This window comes from Canis lupus, chromosome 5 (assembly GCF_048164855.1).
Source record: "Canis lupus baileyi chromosome 5, mCanLup2.hap1, whole genome shotgun sequence".
Taxonomy (NCBI): domain Eukaryota; kingdom Metazoa; phylum Chordata; class Mammalia; order Carnivora; family Canidae; genus Canis; species Canis lupus.
Window position 1 is genome coordinate 69,507,448 of NC_132842.1, and position 23,665 is coordinate 69,531,112.

A 23,665-nucleotide genomic window follows, 5' to 3' on the forward strand; every position below is an offset into this window, starting at 1 on the left:
TTTAATTTCTGCCTATAGCTCTCACACTGAAGGCTCAGACATACTTCCCGGGAGCCCAGCCAAGTGACCATCTTATCTCCTGGTCAGATATTTCCAGAGATTTCCCCCAAAGAACTTCATACAGAGCAGCTGCATCCTTTCCTTGACCCTCATACATATTAGAAGTATTTAAATCTCAGTGATGCTCACAGATTGGTCCATACGTACCAGATTGATTTAATTCTAGTGACACTCACCTCATTGGTGGCACCTACCCACATACCCTATATGAGGAATAACGGATCTCTTGTCCCAACCACTATTCTAGATCACTGGCAGGCAAACTTTCTGTAAAGTGCCAGACAGTAACTATTTGGGGCTTTGCAGATGAAAGATATCTGTCACAACCACTCAACTTTGCTGTGTAGCTCAAAAGCTGGCATATACAATGTGGAAAGGAATGGAATGGGTGTGCCGATATTCCAATAAAATTGTATTTGCAAAAAATAGGCAGCAAGCAGAATTTGGTCCAACTTCTGTTTTGGATAGTCTTTTTTCCCCCTCATTATTAAATAAAGTTAATGAGCCTTCAAACAGATGGAAAGTGTATTTAGTGTTAGCAGTTCTATATTGTTATGGGGACTCTAAAAAAATCTATAGGTTTTCTCCAGAGCTGGCAGTAAGCCCAGCCAATCTTAAAAAAGCTCAGCCTCAACATTTTCAAAAACTGTAAAATTATATCAATGTATAGCTAAAATTGAACCAACTTCCTATCCTTAAAAGATAAATATTTGACACTTGTTTAAGCAGAAATAATTTTGAAACAAAAATATGCATATATGTCTTAAAGGTTTATATTAAAAATGGAATGTTGAGACAACAGAAATGAGAACTTAGATCTATATGACATAGATTATATCCACCAGTTTATTACTTTATACTCTCTTATTTTTAGTTCTTTATATATAAAAAGTAAAAGTTGCAAAACAACACACAACCTGGACAACAATGAATCATATAAACAGACTTGGTACATAGCCACTTTAACATAGAGACCAACTCAGCTCCAAAAAAGCAGAAAGTTTCCCATGCCTTAAAAAAAGATGTATCAGTTGCTATTGTTTTAGTGGTCAGAACCATTTCCAACATCATCATCTCTCTCTTTAAAAAATTTTTTTTTTCTTTTTGATAGCAGTTTTGACAGGGGCCTTTGTAAGAGGAATTAATCCACTTGGGGACTTGGCAGTTTCCAAGTTTTCTATTTTCCTTCTAAGTGTTCTTGCAAAGTGTGTGACCATAGAGCTCAGGACTTAGAATGGTTGTGTCTTTTCTGATTTTTCTGGTCTGCTGTTAGCTTTGGCTTATATTGCATTCTGTGTTACCTACTCATCAAGTAGTAGCTAGTCTTCCTTCACAGACTCTAAATGTCCTGGCTTAGGATTCTCTGCCCAGAAATTGTCTCATTTAAGGAAGTAATCGGTCCTAACACCATAGGACAGAAAGGTGTAAAAAGATGTTTGATGGGAGCTGCTTCTGTTTAGAGCTCTATTTAATAGCTTTCTATTTCTATCTAATATCTTATTCATAGAATTCCTCATTTCACATTAAATAATGGCACTGAGAAAAACAGTTAACTAACTTTAAATTATAAAGAATTATTAACTCATTCATAGGAGGGGATCAATCCTCAATTCATTTCATTCATTCTGAAACTTCCTTAACTTTTTTAACCTTAGCCATTCCAAAATTCCCAGTTATCTGACTTAGGTCAATTTTAAGTTCTCAAGGTACAGAAACTAGTTAAATTGCATTGGTTTCCAAAGACAAAATGAGCAATACAGAAGAAGAAGAAAAAGATTTTTTCTTGGGGTGCCTGTGTAGCCAGCTGGTTAAGCATATGACTCTTGGTTTCAGCTCATGTCATGATCTGGGGGTCCTGAGATCAAGCCCTGCATCAGGCTCCGCACTGAGCACAGAGTCTGCTTGAGATTCCTTCCCCCTTCTTCTCCTTCTACCTCTTCTCCTCCCCCTGCTATGCTCTCTCTCTCTAAAATAAATAAATAAAATCTTTTTTTTTTTAAAGACTTTTTCTTGGACCTGGACAAGGCTGTTTCTATTATAAACTTGTCATTAGGGTATCCCAATCTGATTTTATATAAATCAAAACAAAAATTTAGTTTGAAGGGCGCCTGGGTGGCTCAGCCAGTTAAGCAACCAACTCTTAATTTCAGATCAGGTCAGATTTCAGGGTCATGGGATCCAGCCCAGAATAGGGCTCTGTGCTCAGCGGTAGCAGGGGTTCTGCTTGTCCCCCTCCCTCTGCTCCTCCCCCAGCTCACAGGGTGCACATGTTCTCTCTCTCTCAAATAGATAAATGAATAAAATCTTTTTTAAAATTTAGTTGAGTCTATTTCCTATTTAGTCTTAGGTTGATTTAACCAAGTTAAAGATGATTTGAATTAATTTTAATCCCAAACTTGATAAATTAACAACTAGGATCACTGCTTCTAAGTATTTTTAGATCATAAAGTGGCCAATCTGTTTTACTAATAACTATTATATATTGTCATAGACTTTTAAATAAAATTAGCTTTTGCAGTAAGTTTATTAAAATCCACTGAATCAAGAAATATCCAAAATACATTTTCACTCAATACCATAACATTATATGTGCTGCTGATTTAAAATATGTGGTTTTTGTTTCAAATAAGATTGTCCTTTTTTTTTTTTTCAAATAAGATTGTCCTTGACAACTTCCCTGACTCATGCCTAATTTACATTTCAAAACTCAGAGGCTTGCAAAAGCAATTTCAAGATAATGTAGATTTTTAAATTTTGAAACTTTTTATAAACAAAAATGAATACATTAAAATCAAATACACAGTACATATTAAATAAGTGGGCAATAAAGATTTTGATTTGCCCTGTGTGTGTTGGTGGTGGTTTATGTTGTTCAGACATGTGTGGGTATTATAGGCAAAGAAATTAAATTAACTCCTCCATTCTCAACATGTGATTTCCTCCTCCCTAAGTATTACAAGAATGCAGGCCATGATCACACAAAGCCACATGAAGCTAAAACAGCATTTTCCTCTTCTGTGATTTTAGTCTGATGGGTACCCAAGGAAACTAATGCTATCGATGGACTTTGCTGCCTGTCCCAACATGTTTATTATTAGCACTGGCCTGGCAGGAACCGGTTTCTAACCCTAACTAGCTGTGTGGGAACTAGGGACTATTCATTTCATCTCTCTGTAAAACAAAGTTGGATTCGACTATCTCTAAAAAGTCCCTTCTATTTCTCAAATTCTTTGACTGAATTGTTCTGTTCCATATCTGTCTGGTTGTGGGGTATTAACTAGTTTATACGGCCACCCAAGACCCAATTCGGATGCAATGGGGCTCCTCCACATCTGTCACAGTGACAATACCTTGCTCTATCGCATCACACTGGATTGAGATAATGGGAAGTTATTTGATGGTGGTGGTGGTGGGGTTTTATCTTTTAATTTTTTCAAAGACTTATTTATTTATGTATTTATTTATGTATTTATTTATGTATTTATTTATGTATTTATTTATTTATGAGAGAGAGAGAGAGAGAGAGAGAGGCAGAGACACAGGAGGAGGGAGAAGCAGGCTCCATGCCAGGAGCCCGACGTGGGACTCGATCCCGGGACCCCAGGATCACGTCCCAGGCCAAAGGCAGGTGCTAAACTCCTGAGCCACCCAGCGTTCCCCTAGTGGTGGTGTTTTAATAAGAAAACCATAGCATCTGGGACGCCTGGGTGGCTCAGTGTTTGAGCACCTGCCTTTGGCTTGGAGCGTGATCCCGGAGTCCCTGGATCGAGCCCCACATCGGGCTGCCTGCATGGAGCCTGCTTCTCCCTCTGCCTATGTCTCTGCCTCCCTCTCATTCTGTCTCTCATGAATAAAGAAAAGAAAAAAAAGAAAAAGAAAAGAAAAGAAAAGAAAAAGAAAACCATAGCATCTAATGCATATTTTCTGAAGACTAGGATATTCTGAAATGCTTATCATATTTTTACATCCCTGAATAAAACAGGTAATTTAAACATTGTTAATGTCTAAAGCCACCATGTTTGGAAAAGGCAGGAAATGTCAGAAACTGTTTAAACTGCTTGTAAATTATATCCCAAAGATAGAAGTTTACTAGATGGGAAGGACCACAATTAACCGTAGCTTAGACAAGAAAGCCTTCTTGGAGGCTCTGAGACTGGGCTAGCGGCTCTACCCATCACTCTCAGAGCACCCTTCCCATCCTTGCCCCGGTGTCACACCCAAACCTGCGTTGTAACTGCCTAATTGCTAGTCTCCTTGGTCACTCACTGCAAATTCCTTGAGGACAGGAATTTTGCTTGTTCATTGATGTACCCCTAGTACCCGACACACAGTAAGGACTCCATAAATAATTGTTGGATAGCTGTTGAATAAACAGCCAGCTATCTCCACTTATTGATCTTCCAAGGGCAACAGAAACAAGCAGGAGTAGCACCACATGACAGCAATAAGAGGCATCTCTACCAAGAGCCTGTGTTTGGTAGTTGTCAGGAAGACATAGGTTCCCATCAATGTGTGATGGATGGGACCCCACAAATTTCCATTCAATGATGTCCTTGTAGTATGTCATACCATACCTACCTATTATAAGTAGCACCAAAGGACATATGATATTTTGTTGGGACTGTTTTGACTATTTATCCAACGCTTAGACACACCTTGGCAGAATTTGCAAACAGTGTATTAACCACAAGCAGCTAAACACAAAGAATGAATACTCTTCAAGAGAGGAAGATGAGGGAACCCTGGGTGGCGCAGCGGTTTAGCGCCTGCCTTTGGCCCAGGGCGCGATCCTGGAGACCTGGGATCGAATCCCATGTCGGGCTCCTGGTGCATGGAGCCTGCTTCTCCCTCTGCCTATGTCTCTGCCTCTCTCTCTCTCTGTGTGACTATCATAAATAAATAAAAATTAAAAAAAAAAAGAGAGAGGAAGATGAATCGATGTTGGCTATATTTTAGTAGGAAATTCCTCTGGCTACATTTTGTAGGAAGTAGATGGGGTATCTATTGTGCAATACTCAGCATACTGTCTGGTAATGAATTAAGAGAAGCTTTTCCCCCTTCCATACGAGAATTTGACCTTTGGTTAATTTTCTAGCTCTGTTCTCCCAGCAACCTAATAAAGAATAGCACATCAACTATGCGGCTGGCATTATTACCCGTGGTAAATATGACCCCTAATTGGTAAACTGCATCCAGAATGGGAGAACTATAAGCATCTGAAAGGAAGCCACAACTCTGGACTTCCCTAAGCACAATGACACTTGGAATGGACATATCTCTTGCAGGAACCCTGGAAACTTTATCTATGGAATTGTTATAATGGACATTTGCTTCCATAGGACAAGAGGCTTTTTAAGCCAGGATAGTTTCCATACTTGCCTAATGTAGGTCTGTCTCCTTGCATCTAAGTTATGACACATGAACTGTTGCAGGGACTCCAACAGAAGAGCAACATCTGGCTCTGTCCTCCTGGTGAGGTGTGCTTCCCATCTACATCCTTCTAAGTGACTCTGATCCCAAGAGTAGCAGTTTATGAGTGTGAATGTTTCTAAATGCTCAGTTGAGCCTAAGTAGACCACTGTGATACTACTTGCTTCGTGTTTTGTTTTGTTGTAGATGCTCCACAGGGACTATGAGAGATGTGAAACTGTCTGGCATAGTTTTCTGCTTCCAAAAAATTCATAATCACACCCATCACTGTCTGCATGACAGACAATCCATCTCCATTACATGTCACCAAGACATAAATCTCCAATTGATGCCTTCTCTTAAAATCCCCAAGCTTGTTCCTACTAAACCTTCTCCCTCCAAGCACATAACCCCACCTTAACCCCCTGGTTTTTAATATGATATGACAAATGTCCAAAAATCAAATTAGATATAAAAATTGCTCCCCCAAACCACAGTTGCCGATGAATAATTGGGGATAGAAATAAATAATCTACCCGGAGGTCAGAACAGATGCTAGAAGTTCTCCAGTTACGAAGATTCCATATCATCTGATCACAATGGTGTAAGTTAGTGTCACCTTTTAAAACTAGGGGCATGTGAGAAAACAACCAAACTGCTCCTGCCAAACAAATAACTTTTCATTTCTCTCTACAGGAGCATTATCTGAAGAAAATAATTCAATTTTCCACACTATAATGAAAGGTTTGAGGAGCATAGTGATATGTAGCAGAAACACTGAACAAAAATCCATGAAAAATTGCCCATGATAAGCAACTGAATAAAGTGCCCCTTTTTGGAGCTGGAAGATAGCACAACCACATGAAAGCACAAGGCAACCTACAAGAGATCAACAGGAAGTACAGAACTTCTCACACACCCAACCCTAGGCCCCTCCCCACCCCGTTACACTAGACTTCACAGAGGTAATCCTATTGTTAATGCACAAGAGACACACAAGAAAAACTTATAAGTCCAATGAAGCAGTCTGAATTCAGTTGACCAAAGGCCACTCCAGTCTTCCCACTGCCCTCAGAATCAGCACATGCAGCCATACGTGTGGCTTTTTCACATCAATTAACAACAATACCATCACGTATTCTGAACCTCCAGAATACTCAATTTCACATTTTGCAGACCACTAGGCCAGTAACTTTCTCAAGGAATATTCGAAATATTTACATCAAAATAACATCTATCTGCCAAATGACCGGAAGTCACATTGCTCTATGTCATTTCTTAGCCTATTACAGATACAGGCTTTATTTACATTCCTTTCCAACCCTTGCTATGAAAACTTGTTCCCTTCCCCCAAGAAAAACAACTTCCCAGGGATGCCATTATTAAATCCTATTCAAGTAGGAATTTTGTTCCTGTCCATACAATGTATCAAGTATAAGATCAAGAATCCCTTTGTGAACTTGCATTGAATGTGCCAGAAAGATGCCAGATATAAAATAAATCATTAGTGGTCTGTCTTGGGCCCAACCATGAATTTACTTATAAAAAGTATCACCAACTCCATTAATTAAATCTCAGACACTGTGCAATTATAAATACCACCATATGTGAACATAAATTTAGAAGAGGACAGTTTATGATCTGATAGTCCAAATAGAGCGATTATTTCCATTAAAAGTGATAGAACTCATCGATCCAGTTAGTACTAATATCAACATGCAATTTCAAAACAACCAACCATGAATGCAATAATTTGAGACATTATGGAAAAAAGAATTATTTAAATATTAAGCTTCATGTTCCGCTTTCGTCCCAATGATTTTACTACTTGAAAACGTAATAAAATGACCAGAGCCTAGTAATGGTTCTGGGAGCATGAGTCAGAGCAAAATTTCTAAGTTTCCACATCACAAACCAAATCAGCTTGGGCTGTTATGAACAATTTGGCCTCAGTTCTCCATTTAATAATTTCACTATTTTCCAAAACTTGTGAGAGCATACGGGCCTACTAAATATTATGAAGGTAATAGGTAACCTAAATATAACACGAAATTAAATTCACTCATTAAAGGTCATTTTAAAAAATCTTACTGTATCTTATGGTCAGGTTTCTCAACTTTGGTACTCTTGACATTTTGGACTAGATAATTCTTTGTTCTAAAGGGCCCTCCTACACACTGTAGAATGTTTAGCAGCAACTGTATCCAGATGCCAGCAACACCCTGCCCTGAGTTGTAACAATTGAGAACATCTCCAGACATTGCCAAATGTCACTGGGGGGACAAAATCACCCCCAGTTGAAAGTCATCATCTTACAGTGAAATTGCTAATGTAAATTTACTTTGCACCCAGCGATATGATCAGGTCATGGAATCACTGAGGAGGATCATGGTCTACCAGAGAAAGCGGGCAGAGAAATTGAACTGTGAAGTAGAAAAGTCACATTAAAATACCAGAAATGGGGCACCTGGCTGGCTCAGTCAGTGGAGCATGGTGACTCTTGATCTCGGAGTTGTGGGTTCAAGCCATGTTGGGTGTAAAGATTACTTAAAAATAAAATCTTAAAAAAAAAAACTAGAAATAATTTAAACAGTGAAAATACCAAATATAACTCCTTGCAAAGCATACCTTCTACACAATCAGTTAGATTTCCCTTTTGCTAAGATCACTCCTTAAAAAGAATAGCTAATATTTCCATTTCAGGTATGAAAAAGTATTTCTGGTCCTTGATAATTTCTAGTTTGGTACTCTTGATCTAGAACCGTAATTTTCCAACAATCTATGGTAAAAGACCAGTTTTGAAATTTCTAATCTACTATAGACCAACATGTGGTCCTACTGTGTGGATTGGTATCAAAGAATTCATAGACCAGCTGCCTGGGAGCCACAGTTTGAGTAACACTATTCTGGAGTTCTAACTTCTATTGAGAAGTATGGTTTAAATACCGTTTGAACTCTTCAGTGATAACGTTCACAAGCCAATCTATAATGTTTTTTTATTGGCTTTTTTGTTCAAGAGACAGAAAGAAAGGTGGTTTTGCCACCTTTTGAAACACAACTATACTAAAATTAAAGGAAGAAAAAGATTTCTTTTAAAATTCTTTTTTGGATACTTTAACATAAGACAAAATTATGAAAGTGCCTTAAATATCTTTAATCCCTAGTATTTCCTGCTCTTCAGCTTTTAAAGAAGTACAGCCTCTTCTGTTAGAAAAACCGTATGGCTGCAAAGTGGGTGAAAAGCAGAATGGTTTTAAAAACCTGTTCTATCAACCTTCTCTTTCCCTCCAGAGGATCTCTTAGAAGGTAAACAATTTAGAAATACAACTTGTTTCTATTGGCTTGCACTTGCCTTCCAATTAAAGTTCTATTCAAAAAAAAAAAAAAAAGTTCTATTCATAATCAAAGTAGAAAACTGTCAACAGTGGCTACATTTCCACATTACACAATAGCATCTCTTGAAAATGGCTGGAAAAAGCAGGAGTATTTTGAGTTTTGCCCAAATGACTTGTTTTATGTTCACAAAACTGGTGATCTGTGTGTGTGCAGAATTGTCAAATATCAAACTAGAAGGGAAACTGACCAGACTTGGGCCACAGGCACCCTTCCCTTAACTTAAAGTTTCATTTAGCTGGGCAAGTCAGAGTACCCCAGGAGCCTCTTAGCTCATTTCCATGTTTGTGTGCACATAAATATGCCCAGTCCTTAAAACTGCAGTCTTAGAGTTAGAAAATACCTTTCCACTCATGTAGCCAAACAGCCCTGACTGCCTTTTATTGTGAAGCTTTCCCTTTAAGACTTCACCAGAAAATTAAAATATGGAATCTATTAGGAGAGGCTTGGGAAAAGAGATATTGATCTCAAGATATTCTTATCTTTTACAGAGAAAAGGGCTGACCAAAAAAAAAAAAATGTAGATGAGTGAGACAATATGAAAACAAGCATGGAGATTTTCTCATCTTTCTCCTAACCAGAGTTTGAGTACACAACAGGAAGAATGGGGAGCCTTGGGGCCAGCTTTGATTCACTCAGAATGGACTCAGCAAAGTCCTCTGAAACCAAGGCCATTCCACTAAGAAATTATTAGTCCTTTGACTCATAAGATCCAAACTTTGCTATGTAATCTAACAAAAATGCAAGTATAAAAAAAAATGCAAGTATAGTAATGGTGAAAAATGTTCCTCTCAGGGTCCCCAAAAATTGGACAAATGGTGGCTTTTGAACGCAAAATGGACAAATTCTAAAACCTCTTCCCCCATCAAAATTTACTGCTATGTAAGTGTCTCCCGATCTGACAAGTAGGGCCGGATTTGCCGTCTTTCGTCAGAATCCTCTCCAGCGGGATCGTTTTCCTCACCAGACTCCACGTAGATTGGCCAGTCATTGTCTGTGTCACTCTTTTCTTGGCTTTCAGAAGAAGCCTCCACCAGGCTAAGGTTGATGGGCATCAAATCGTCCTCCTCGTCGTGCATGTCTGTAACACAGGTGCAGCTGTCACACAACCCAAAGCGCCGTAGTCCCTGGGACAGGTGACTTGTAAAAGTTCTTCTGCAGCCCTTGCAGATGATTGGACGGTTGGATCTGTGAACCTAAAATCACAAGCAGACACAGCAAACGCTCTCGCCCCTGCTCTCTCTGCCACAGCCTCAGCCTCACCAAGGTGCTTCCACCCCAAGGCCGTTGGACATATGGGAAATGTGCCCACCTCCCCATTGCCAAGCCTGCCCCCCCCCCCATACTAATGCCTCTGAAGAAGTCTTCACTGACGCTCTGGGCCAGGTTAGGCCCCCAGCTGTATATTTTCACCTATGCTCCTTTTCTTGAAATTTTTAAAAAGATTTTATTTGTTTGTTAAAGGGGGAGAGGGGCAGAGGGAGAGGGAGAATCTCAAGCTCTGTGCTGAGCAAGGGCCCCACATGGGGCTCAATCCCACAACGCTGAGATCATAACCTGAGCCAAATCAAGTCGGTCACCTAACCAACTGAGCCACCCAGGCGACTCCGTTACTGAGTTTCTAACAAATTATTGGTAAATTCCCTAAACTATAAGATCCAAGAAGGCAGGGACCATTCACATTCATGGTTGTTTTTGTTGTTGTTGTTTTTTTAAGATTTTATTTATTCATGAGAGACACAGAAGGAGAGAAAGGAAGAGGCAGAGACACAGACAGAGGGAAAAAGCAGGCTCCATGCAGGGAGCCCGATGTAGGACTCGATCCCAGGTCTTCAGGATCAGGCCCTGGGCTAAAGGTGGCACTAAACCGCTGAGCCACCAGGGCTGCCCCACATTCATGTTCTGTCAGATTTGTTACTATATCCCTATGCCTGTATATAAAGCACATTTGGGGAATGGATGTGGATTTTAGGTATGGCTTTTTATGTACCTGGGATTGTCTAGTTCTTAGGGAGGCAGACTTGCTAGATGATATCTCCTCCAAACGTGGCAGATGCTCCAGCCTTAGCTCTTTTTTGATAAATGCATTCCTTACCTATGAGAAGCACTTTGCATGCTAGAAGAAAGAACCTGATCTCCTACGCAATGCAGTTCTTCCTTAAGGCAGCAGCCCCGGGGGTGGGAGGAGGGGGTGTCCCTCTGTATAAGGAACTATCTAATACATGCAATTCTTTAGGGGCTCCAGCCTAAAGGGACTCTGTAAACCAAAGCCTCTCCTGTGGAGAGCTCTGGATGCAGGATGCAACAAGAGGTAAAGACAGAGAGAAATGACAGAGGACAAGGGCCAGAAGCACAATACCCACCTCACTGGAGCTGCTACCACATCCTGACCAACATCCCTGCTTTCCATGAGGTTTTCTGGGCTTTTTACATTAAACCCCCGACCCTTAGCCAACCTGAGTGTGTATACGACCTTTGCAACCTGACAGGGCCTCTGAACACCACCTCTTTGGACTATAGTAGACTGGACCTTGTACAACAGGGAAAGACAGAGGGAATAAGGATTCCAACCAATGAACTATCTTAGGGGCATCAGGGACCTACTGCTGCCAAGACAGACTGGAGATATAATTTGAGGGGGAAGGGGCGCCTGGGTGGCTCAGTTGGTTCAGCGTCTGCCTTCAGCTCAGGTTATGATCCCAGGGTCCTGAGATTGAGCCCCACCATCAGGCTCCCTGCTCAGCAGGAAGACTGTTTCTTTGTTTCCCTCTGCCCCACCCTTGACCCCCTCCCCCACTCATGCTTTCTCTCTTTCTCTCTCAAATACATTAAAAAGTCTTTAAAAAAAGAATTTTTGGGGAAAAAACAGACAAACAAAAACTTAAGGCCATGAGAAGAGGCCATTCTCAGACAGATGTGCTGGTGCCAGCCCTGAGACTGGAGACAGTCAGTAATCTTGTACTTATCTTAAAACTGAATTCTTTCAAAACCACAACTCACATACCATAAAATTCACCTTTTTAAAAAAAGATATATATTTATTTATTTATTTATTTATTTATGAGAGAGAGAGAGAGAGAGAGAGCGCGCGCACAAGTAGGGGGAGTAGCAGTGGGAGAAGGAGACGTAGACTCCCCACTGAGCAGGGAGACCAACATGGGGCTTGATCCCAGGGTCCACCTGAGCTGAAGGCAGATGCTTAACTGAGCCACCCAGGTGTCCCAAAATTCACCTTTTGAAAGCATACAATTCAGTGGTTTTTTTTTAGTATATTCACAAAATTGTGCTACTATCACCACCATCTAATTCCAGAACATTTTCATCACCCCAGAAAGAAACCAGATGCCTATTAACTGCCTTCCTCTCCCATCCGACATCCTCTTAGGCCCCGGTAACCACTGATCTACTCTATCTCCATGGGTCTGCCCATTTTACGTATTTCATATAAATGAGATCATATGATACGTGGCCTTCTATGACTGGTTTCTTTCATGTAGTATAATGCTTTGGTGGTTCCTCCATGTAGAAGCATATATCAGAACTTCATCTCATTTTATGGCTGAACAAGGGTCCATTGTATGGATAGACCACAATTTGTTTACTCATTCATCAGTTGATGGACACGTGGGTTATTCCCACTTTTTGGCTTCTATGAACAATGCTATGAACATTTGTGTGCATGTATGCTTTTGTGTGAATGTATGTTTTCAGCTCTCTCGGGTATATACTTAGATACAGATTTGCTGGGACTTGGTAATTTTATGCTTAACTTTTTTTTTGAAGAACCACCAAATTGTTTTCTGCAGTGGCTGCACCATTTTATATTCCCACCAGCAGTGTGTGAATGTTCCAATTCTTCCACATCCTTGCCAATGCTTTGTTATTACTTGTGCTTTGATTATAACAATCCTACTGTGTTTTAAGTGGTATCTCATCATGGCTTTGGTTTGCATTTTCCTAATGACTGGTGATTTTGAGCATCTTTTCATGTCCTTATTAGGCATTTGTAGAACTTCTTTACAGAAATGTCTATTCAAATCCATTGTTTAATTTGGTTATTTGTCTTTTATTGTTGAATTGAAAGAGCTCTTTGTATATTCTAGTTACTAGATCCTTAGCAGATAAATGATACACAAGAATTGTCTTCCATTCTTTGGGTTGTCATAATATTGATAGTGTCCTCTGAAGTCCAAATCATTTTTATGTTTGATGTTCCAAAGACTGATTTGATTGCCTTGCTCAAAGATCTTTTTTTTTTAAGATTTCATTTATTTATTCATGAGAGACACAGAGAGAGAGAGAGAGAGAGAGAGAGGCAGAGACACAGGCAGAGGGAGAAGCAGGACCCATGCAGGGAGCCCAACGTGAGACTCTATCCCAGGTCTCCAGGATCACGCCCTGGGCCAAAGGCGGCACTAAATCGCTGAGCCACCTGGGCTGCCTGCTCAAAGATGATCTTAAATACAATACCTTCTTAAATGGCCTGAACCCCTTTTATATGGTGGGGAATTAACCACCTACATGGGAGACAGAATCCCAGGGGGCAGCCAGTGGGAGGGGAGGTCCCCTGGATCTGGAGCCCTCTTTGCTGCCCACAGGTCGCCTTAAGAAGGGCGGCACACGCTTTCCCCACATCCAGGTACCGAGGTTGGGTGGAAAACTGAGGATGCATTTTTCTCACCTTTGGCATCACATCCCTGAGAACAGACCCACAATCCCCTTGTCCAGGACCCACTGCTCTCTGCCTTATGACAACCATCCCTCACCAGGATCTAAATTTTCTTGAGTCTAAGAAAACTAGTCTCTTATCATATAAGTTTTAACTTTCTCTAAGTGCCACCAAGCCAGCTTTAATTTAATAGAAACATATGTTTAAAATTCTCTGAAAATAGGGGCACCTGGATAGCTCAGGGGTTAAACACTTGCCTTTGGCTCAGGTCGTGATTCCAGGGTTCTGGAATCAAGTCCTGCATCAGGCTTCCCTGCAGGGAACCTGCTTCTCCCTCTGCCTATGTCATCTTTTCTTTTTATATTCTAGTTACAATATAGAATTGTATATTCTATACAATATATTCTCATAAATAAATAATTAAAATATTAAATAAATAAACAAATAAAATAAAATTCTCTGAAAATACTCTAGTGGACAGAGAAGTAAAAGGGAGGCTGGTTCACCCTTACATTAGCTCCCTCCCCTCCTTCTCTCCATCTCCTCTACAGGAGATTTTCCAGCCCAGACACTTACGCTCAGGGCATGACTCCGCAGGTGCTCCTGTCGAGTGAACCTCTTGCCACAGGTCTCACAGGGGTAGGGTCGTTCACCCGTGTGCGAGCGGATATGCCGCTTAAGGATGCCCTTCTGTTTGGCGGTGTAAGGGCAGAAAGGACACTTGTGGAGCTTGATAGGGACCACGAGCACATCACCTAGGGAACCAAATGGGTTGATTTAACTGTACTTGTAAGCAACCAATGACACTGGCCACCCTCTAATGGGTGATCTGGAGCTGGGGAATTCTGCCAGCCCAGATCCAGAGGGAAGACATCAACTTTACCACCAGCTAATAATAGCAAGACACTACAAATTCCAAGTCTTTGTCTGGCTCCCAATCAGCCAGAGGGTGAAGCAGGCTTCTGATATAAGGTTGCAAGGAATGCCATATGGTACTGGCTTTCGAAGTTCTCTGTGGCTCACAGTTAGAGATACAGCTTACATTACAATCTCAGAATTCACATGTCTACAAGTGGATAACTGGAAAAGCTTCCCAAAATAACACTCACTCTGACAGTGTGTATTGTCTTTGATTTCATTTTAAGGCGATGCTGAGACCCTTTTAGGAACTGAATTACATCCCCCCGCCCAAATTCATACATCGAGGCCCTAACCTCCAGTGTGACTATATATTTGGAGATAGGGAGGTAATTACGATTAAATGAGGTCATAAGGTGGAGCCCTAGTCTGATAGGACAGGTGTCCTTATAATTAGAGGAAGAGAAACCAGAGATCTCATTCTCTCTCTGTTCATGCAGAGGAAAGGCCATGTGAGGACCAGCAAGAAGGTAATCATTTGCAAGCCAGGAAGAAAATAACCCCACCAACACTTTGGTCTTAGACTCTGAGCCTCCAGGACCGTGAGAAATTCCTCTCTGTGTTTAAACCACTCAATCTGTGGTATTCTGCTGAATACCTGAACCAACACAGACCTGCTGGATTGATTCCATGACCCTCAAAGGTTTGGAAATCTGTTATGATGAATCAGACCCTTGGATCGGGATCCATACTTCCTGCTATAGGAGAGCCTAAGAATGGCTTCCAGGCATGTGCAGAAGAGGTGTACTATGATGCACATCCTAAACTGGAATGCGTACTAACTATAGATCAGAAATCATCAAAAATCCAGGAATTCACTTAAGTCTTTTTCCAACTCTTTTTTCTTCCCCACCTTGCTTATACAACCATTAAGGTGACAACATGATTATCCCCTTCTTTTTTTTTTTTTTTTTTTTTGATTATCCCCTTCTATATAAAAACTGTTGCTTTCAAGTTTCCTGAGTTACCCTTACTATAGTATTCCAAGATGTGTTTCCTCTATCCATGCCCTTCAGGATTTTTTAGACTTTGGTCATATCATATCTTATAGAACGGCATTAGTGACTCAAGCTTTCCAGGCATTAAAATCTGGGTTCAAGTCCCCACTCTACTATTTACCAGCCATGTGACCTTAGACATTTCATTTAACTTCTCTGGGTCTTACTTTACTCATCTGTAAAATATGGATGATAGTAGTTCCCACTTTAAAGGATTGTGTTAAGAATGAAATGAAATAATACCTAAAGCACAGCACCTGGCACATGGTAAGAGCTCATAAATGTCAGCCATTTTTGTCACCACCATCCTCTCCTTGGTGTTTCTTTACTGATGAAGCAGCCCAGGCTCTGTGGTTTCTCTCAATACTGGAGTAACTCCTTTTCTCTGGGACCTTCTCAGAATACCTAACTGAGCTTTGTCTTTTCTGAAGTGTTGCCAAAAGTATGGCAAACTGATTCCCAAGTGAGAATCCAGCATCATTCTACACAAAGGTGGAGATTATTTTCTCTGGTTTCCAGCTCCCAGATTGATAATGCCTAACATGCTGCATAATCTATAGTGATTCCAAAACCTGTTTCCTATTTTAAAAGCAGTAGCTCTCAACTTGTCACTATATATGTATGTTGGATTATTTCATTTCTCACTGGTCAGACTGGAACTGAGATGCCAGTTTCTTACTCACTCTTCTGGTGTTGTGGAATCTTTCTGCAATCTATCCCCACCAGCTTGGCATTATACTTTACCTTCCTTCTCAATTATCTACAAAAACATTAAGTAAGATGGGTCTAGCATTAGTCCCTAACCAACTGTTTAACTATATCTTCATCAGAAAAGTAAGAATTATCACAACATTTTCCTTCTTCTCTCATGATCTGATTTCACCAATACAACCATTCATTTGAATGTCTATTACATACCAGACACTGTGTTATCAAGGTCTATCCTTACCAAGACACCCATTTCCTCCCTCAAAAGTTAAGGCTAGCAGGAAAAAAAGACATGTAAACAAATTCATACATATAATGTAACCCAAGCAAAGTTCCAAATGATGAAGAAGCATGGACAAGAAACTAATGAATTCACTCTAGGAATTCAGAAAAGATTTCTGGGAGAGATAATCTTCAAGCAAGATTTTAAAGAATGAATAGGAGTTCACCATGAGTTCAAGAGAGAAAGGTATTTCAGACAGAGGAATAACACATGCTTAGGCATAGAGGTAAGTGAGAATACAGAATATAAAGTGGAGGGGAGTCAGGGGATGAGAAATGACCCTATGGGAGGGGCAAGAACCAGGATGTAAAGATAACTTTTCAATCGTTTATTCAACAAATTCAAACTGAGCATCTATTGTGTTGGTCTGTGTTCCACGCCCTGGGGATACAGTAGTGAACAGAAAAGACAAAAATGTTTGCCTTCTGATTTTGATATGTTCAGGAACTTGAACTTTATTCTCTAAGTAACTAGAATTTTTTTTAAAGATTTTGTTTATTTATTCATGAGAAACAGAGAGACAGAGGTAGAGCACAGGCAGAGGGAGAAGCAGGCTCCATGCAGGGAGCCCGACATGGGACTTGATTCTGGGTCTCCAGAATCATGCCCTGGGCCGAAGGTGGCGCTAAACCACTGAGCCGCACAGGCTGCCCAAGCAACTAGAGTTTTAAGGAGGGGACGTACATAGTCATATTTGAGGTTTTCTTTTTTTAAGATTTTATGTATTTATTTGAGGGAGAGCGAGAGAAAGCATGGATGGGGAGGGGCAGAAGAAGAGGGAGATGTATGCTCCCTACTGAACAAGGAGCCTGACCCCAGGACCATGATCTGAGCCAAAGGCAGATGCTTAACCAATTGAGCCCCCCAGGCGCCCCTAGACTGGAGTTTTAAAAGATGTCTCAGAGGGATGCCTGGGTGGCTCAGCGGTTGAATGTCTGCCTTTGGCCCAGGGCATAATCCTGGAGTCCCACATCGGGCTCCCTAGGAGGAGCCTGCTTCTCCTTCTGCCTATGTCTCTGCCTCTCTCTGTGTGTCTCTCATGAATAAATAAATAAAAAATCTTTAAAATAAAAGATCTCTCAAAAGACAATGCAGGGGAAGGTTATTTATTTATTTGTTTGCTTACTTATTTATGTATTAAGATGTATTTATTTGAGAGAGAAAGAGAGAGAGAGGGAGAGAAAGAGTGCAGGGAGGGACAGGGAGAGGGAGAGAGAGTCTCAAGCAGACTCTGCACTGAGTGGGGAGTCTGTCACAGGGCTTGATCTCACGACCCTGAGATCACAATCTGAGCCAAAACCAAGAGTCAGACACTGTTATGACTGCACCATGCAGATGCCCCAAAGGGGAAGGATTTAAGAGAAGCAAGATTAAAGGCAGGAAGTAACAGGTGGTAGAGAATGAGAAATGTCATGAACTAAAGCAGTGACCGTGGAGGTGAAGAAGAGATACTCATGTGAAGGAAAATGAATAGCACTCTATGACTACATGGGGAAGGGAAGAGAAGGGAAAGAGAAGACTCAAAATGACACAGATTCTGGGTTAGCTGGCCTGGTGAATGACGGGGAAATAAACCGAGGTAGGGAACACAGGAAGAAAAGCAGGTACTAGAGGAATGAGGAGTTCAATTGGGATTTTACTATGTTTGGAGCAGGCCCAGAGCATCCATGGGAAGCATACCTGGCTTTAGACAAATAAATCTGGAGCTCAGGCACAGAGGCACAGATGGGAATACAGTTTTGAGAATCTTCAGCAGATTGGAGTGGTTGCTTTAATTAAGGCCTGGGTCTCCCCTGAGTACCCTGCTTCCCTTACCCCATCACCCTGATGCCTCTGAGTCAGAGGTGAGTAGGATAGTCCTTGTGCCTCACTGTCATCCCCAGACCACTGTCCCTCCCTCCATCCTTAAAAACCTTAAGAGCTTTTGAAGCTCACACTATCAAATGATAGCATAATTACCTCTCCTTATTGCAGCCATCTTGGAGCCCCAAGGTCACCTCCTCATTCTGTGGAGGTTTGATCACATTGCCTTCAAATACAACTCCTGACATAATTCTTGGTGTGAATACTGAAAATGACCTCTCCAACACCCTAGCTTCTCTGTTCCTTAACCTCCTTTCCTCCAAAGACTTTGTTCTCCACCCCACCTCAGCTACCCAATCCTAGACCAAGAGCTCTCAACTCTACCTGCATATTAGAATCACCTGGGAAACAAACAAAACGATGTCCAATCTCTATCCCAAGCGTCATTTTTTTTTAAAGATTGTTTATTTATTTATTTGACAGAGGGAAAGTACAAGCAAGGGGAGCAGCAGGCAGAAGGAGAGAGAGAAGTAGGCTTCCCGCTCATCAGGAAGCCAGATGCGGGGCTTGATCCCAGGACCCCAGGATCATAACCTGAGCCGAGGGCAGATGCTTAACCAACTGAGCTATCCAGGTGCTCCACCAAACACTGTATTTTTTTTTAATTTTTATTTATTTATGATAGTCACAGAGAGAGAGAGAGAGGCAGAGACACAGGCAGAGGGAGAAGCAGGCTCCATGCACCGGGAGCCCGACGTGGGACTCGATCCCGGGTCTCCAGGATCGCGCCCTGGGCCAAAGGCAGGCGCCAAACTGCTGCGCCACCCAGGGATCCCCAAACACTGTATTTTTAAAGCACCCTGATAGTGTGTAGTTGGGAGTGAGAATTATGGCCCCATACCGAGATATTTCCAATGACTGCATTTGCTCCACAGCCCACATACCAAGCACCCCACTTCCCAGTCACTGTCTCATATCTTTCCAGCTCACCCCCTAAATGTCCCTTGTTGGTTCGGACCAAGCCATGGACTTTGCTGCCATTTTACTCTCTTTCACCTCCTTGGATCCTCATGCCTCTCCTTCTCCAGCTTAGTGCCCCCCAATCCATCACTGAAATCACTTCTTCACATCCACCTTTAACTGCCTGGATCCTCTCTCTCCCTCTGTCTATATTCACCTGGTCAAACCTAAATTCCAGTTAAATACAAACCTATGCCTGTTCCATAACTGAAAGAAGGCAAGTTAACATCGCTGGTGAAAAATACAAAACTGTGTGTTCTGGTCTCACTTCAAATCCATCTAGCCATCACCCTCTGAGCACTAATATCAGAGCCCTTGGTTCTGCCCAAACACCCTAAATATTTCCCTGGCTCACTCTCTCCCACTTCTCAAGGACTATTCCACACCCTCCCTCTGCTCAAGTCTCCACCCCCACTGTCCCCTCCTCTCTTTAGCCACTGTCCTTACTTCTTTAACTGAGGAGAAGCAATCAGAAGAGAATCTCTCCGTGCTCCCAGCCACCCCCAAACTCCCCCATGAACACATATGGCCTGCTTTCACTCCTGTTCCTATGAATGGACTAGCCTTCCTCAAATGCAGAGCCAAACCATCCCCTGCCACATGTTCAGGGACCCTGTCTGCCCTTGATCTATCAACTGTCCCTCTCTCTTCTGCCCTCAGTTATCCTCCTCTCTCCTGGATCATTCCCATCCAGGAGTAAATAAACATGCTTTTAGATCCTCCACCTTAATAAAAACCTTGACCTCATACACCCCCTTCAGCTACTGATGTATTTCTGTCTCCTTCACAGCAAAACTGCTTGAAAGAAGCATCAACACTCACTGTCTTCACATCTATTTCCTCAGCTCTGATTCAAGCCCTTTGGTCTCTTGCCTCCCACTTCATTAACACTACTCTTGGCAAGCCCACAAATGAACTCCCCAATGATCAGTTCTTAATCCATCTACATGCAATACTGGACATAGTCCATTTCTTTTCTTTTCTTTTCTTTCTTTCTTTCTTTCTTTTTCTTTTTTTGTGAAACACTTTCTCCTCCTGGCATCTATCACTCTCAATTCTCCTTCTACCTCACTGTCTGCCTCCTCCTCATCTTCTTTACTGGCTTCTCCCTATTTTCCTGACCTCTACATGTTGTAGTTCCCCAGGGATCAGTCCATAAATCTCTCACCTTCTTCTACAGCTCTAAGTTCATGGGATGTATATGTTTCAAATTCCATGGATCCATTAATGACTCTCAAATGTATAGCTCAGCTATGACTTCCCCCCAGAACCCCAAGCATACAGATGCAACCACTTAGTGAACATCTCCACTTGGATATCCAAGGAACATTACAAACATAACGTGTTTAAATCTGCTCTAGCTAAAAACCTGAGGATCATCCTTAACTTCTCTTTTTCTCATACCACTCATCAAGCCATTAGCAAATCTGGTCGGTTCTGCCTTTAAAGATAGTACAGTCCTATGCAAGAAGACCACTTTTGGAGGTTATGGCACACACTACCCACAAGGATCATTTTAATATATGTCATTTCAAGTCACTTTTGGCTGAGACCCTCTAGTGGTATCCCTTCTCAGAGGACAACCCAAAGGTTTCTCATGGCCTTCAGGGCCCTACTTGGTCTGCCCTCACCCAAATTCTCTGACCTCATCTCCTAGCACTCTGCCTCGCACATTCCACTCCACCCTCAGCAGCACCCTGCTGTTCCTCTAGTACACTCGCCAACTGTGACCTGCACCTGGGCCTTTGCACCTGGCTCTTCCCTCTGCCCTAAATGTTCTTTTCTCGGATTTACCTGCACCATTAGCTCTCTTCCTCTCTTGCAGTTTCTGCTCAAAGACAACTTGTTAGAAAAGACTTCCTTGTCTATACTAAATAAAATAGAATCTCCTTCACTCTCTATCAACTTTTCCCATGCTTTAGTTCTTCATCCTATATACTTACTTATTATGTTTGTTGTCAGCATCTCTGCATTGGAATGTCAGCTCCATAAGGACAAGGACTACCTTTTGTTCACGCCGATGAACAGTGCCTGGCATATAGTAGGTACTCAATAAACAGCTGTTAAATGATTGAATGAATGGATACATATATCAATGGAACAGAATAGAGAGCCCAGAAATTCTTATATGGTCAATTAATCTATGAAAAAGGAAGCAATAATATACAAATGGGAAAAGACAGTCTCTTTAATAAATGATGGTAGGGGGACACCTGGGTGGCCCAGTGGTTGAGCGTCTGCCTTTGGCTCAGGGTGTGATCCTAGAGTCCTGGGATTGAGTTCTGCATTGGGCTCCCTGAGGGAAGCCTGCTTCTCCCTCTGCCTGTGTCTCTATCTCTTTCTGTGTGTCTCTCATGAATAAATAAAATCTTTAAAAAATAATAATAAATGATGCTAGGAAAAATGAACAGGTACATGAAAAAAATGAACCTGGACCACTTTCTAACACCACAAAACAAAAACAAACTCAAAATGGATTGAAGACCTAAATGTGAGACCTAAAAGCATAAAAATTCTAGAAGAGAGCACAGGCAGTAATTTCTCTGACATCGGTCATGGCAATGTTTTTTTAGACATGTCTCTTAAGGCAGGGGAAACAAAAGCAAAAATAAACTATTGGGACTACAGCAAAATAAAAAGCTTTTGTGCAGCAAAGGAAACCATCAATAAAACAAAAAGGCAACCTACTGAATGGGAGAAGGTATTTGCAACTGATAAATCCAATAAGGGATGAATATCCAAAATATATAAAGAACTTACACAATTCAACACCATAAAAACAATCTGATTAAAAAATAGGCAGAGGACCTGAACAGACATTTTTCCAAAGACATACAGATGGCCAAAAGACACATGAAAAAGATGCTTAATATCACTAATCATCAGGGAAATACAAATTAACATTACAATGAGATACCACCTTACACATGTCAGAATGGCTAGACTCAGAAGGAAATAACAAGTGTTGGCAAAAATGTAAAGAAAAAGGAATCCTCCTACACTGTTCGTGGTAATGTAAATTGGGACAGTCACTGTGGAAAACAGTATGGAGGTCTCTCAAATTCCACTATGGGGAATTTGCCCAAAGAAAACAAAAATACTAATTTGAAAAGATATGCATCCCTGTGTTTATTGCAGCATTGTTTACAATAGCTAAGATATGGAAGCAACCTGCATCCATTGATAAATAAATATACACACATACACACACAATGGAGTATTACTCAGCCATAAAAAAAGGATGAGACCTTGATGGTAAGATGTTGAAGAAGCAAGCCAATGACAGAATTCTGGACACAGTGGCATTAAATGACTCTGTGATGAGACTGGAAAGGAATGGGCAGAGGTCAGAGCAATGGGTATCCATGGTATCAGGAGCCAGAGGAAGAAAGAATTGCAAGAAGGAGAGAAAGGGCAGAGTCAACAGCTGAGAGAGGCCAAGTAAGATAACACCTGAAAATCACTCATTGGACTGATTCTAGAAATGTATGGCTGACCTCATGGCAGCAGTGTCAGTGGTGTGTAGGGGGCAGAAGCCAGACTGTGATGGGCCGAGAAAAGAATAGGAAGTAAAACAGTGGAGGTAGTCAATGCAGATGAACTTTTAACTTTTTTTCTTTCTTTCTTTCTTTCTTTCTTTCTTTCTTTCTTTCTTTTTTTTTTTTTTTGAACTTCTAACTTTCTAAGAAGCAATAGGAAGTGCTGGAGCTGGGATTGGGAGGTCTGGGGGAGGAGAGCTTATAGGAGGACCTTATGATATGCCAGTGTCTATTTACGTCAGATGTATATGCAATGTGGATATGGAATTATTACAACAACCTCCTGACTGTCTCCCTGCCCTCATCTCCCCTCTCTACACCATCTGGTGCTGAGGCCAAATTAATCTCCCTCAAGCAGATAACTTGAGCTCAGTAACTACCAAAAATTCCCAAGCTCAGTAACTACCAAAAATTCCCCTGCGCCTATAGACAAAAACTCACCTCTTAGCATGTAAGGTTTTCCATGACCTGACTCCAATAAATTTTTTCCTATGTTTCCTCTTCTTATCCTCAGATATCACTTTCATAATGCAGGAGGAAGCCAGCACTCCTGCTTTTAAACTATTGTGAAAGTCACACCTCCATCTGTCTTCCAGCACTAGTGTCTTTCTATCACATGATGCCAATGACACACCTCTCATTTCCTCCGAGACACCACCAGTTCTTTGAGGGCTGGATCCATGTCTGATTTATTTTTGTGTCTTTACCAGGAAGGTACTCAAATATTTGAGCAAATAAATGAATGACCAAACACCTTAGTCCAACTCTGTGCCTTGGCATTTGGAATAAATTCACACAGGAGCCTCGTGGATAGAATCAAAACTTGGCAGCCAATTGTCACGGCCAGGGGCCAGGGTGGCTGCCT

General features: G+C 41.4%; 1 protein-coding gene across 4 annotated transcripts in view; it reads right to left on the reverse strand.

The window, feature by feature from the left end:
• The window catches only part of ZBTB8B (zinc finger and BTB domain containing 8B), a 51,452-nt gene that overhangs the window by 18,357 nt on the left and 9,430 nt on the right, over window positions 1-23,665 (reverse strand). For 2 of the 4 annotated variants that reach the window (XM_072827250.1, XM_072827249.1), the window contains 2 exons: window positions 14,108-14,286; window positions 812-10,058 (listed from right to left, as the gene is read on the reverse strand). In XM_072827250.1, coding sequence (XP_072683351.1) covers window positions 9,741-10,058; window positions 14,108-14,286 — 497 coding nt within the window. In that variant the 3' untranslated portion in view covers window positions 812-9,740. Of the gene's footprint in view, window positions 1-811; window positions 10,059-14,107; window positions 14,287-23,665 lie in introns of those variants that run through there. The other 2 variants (XR_012031566.1, XM_072827251.1) reach the window with 2 other exon arrangements.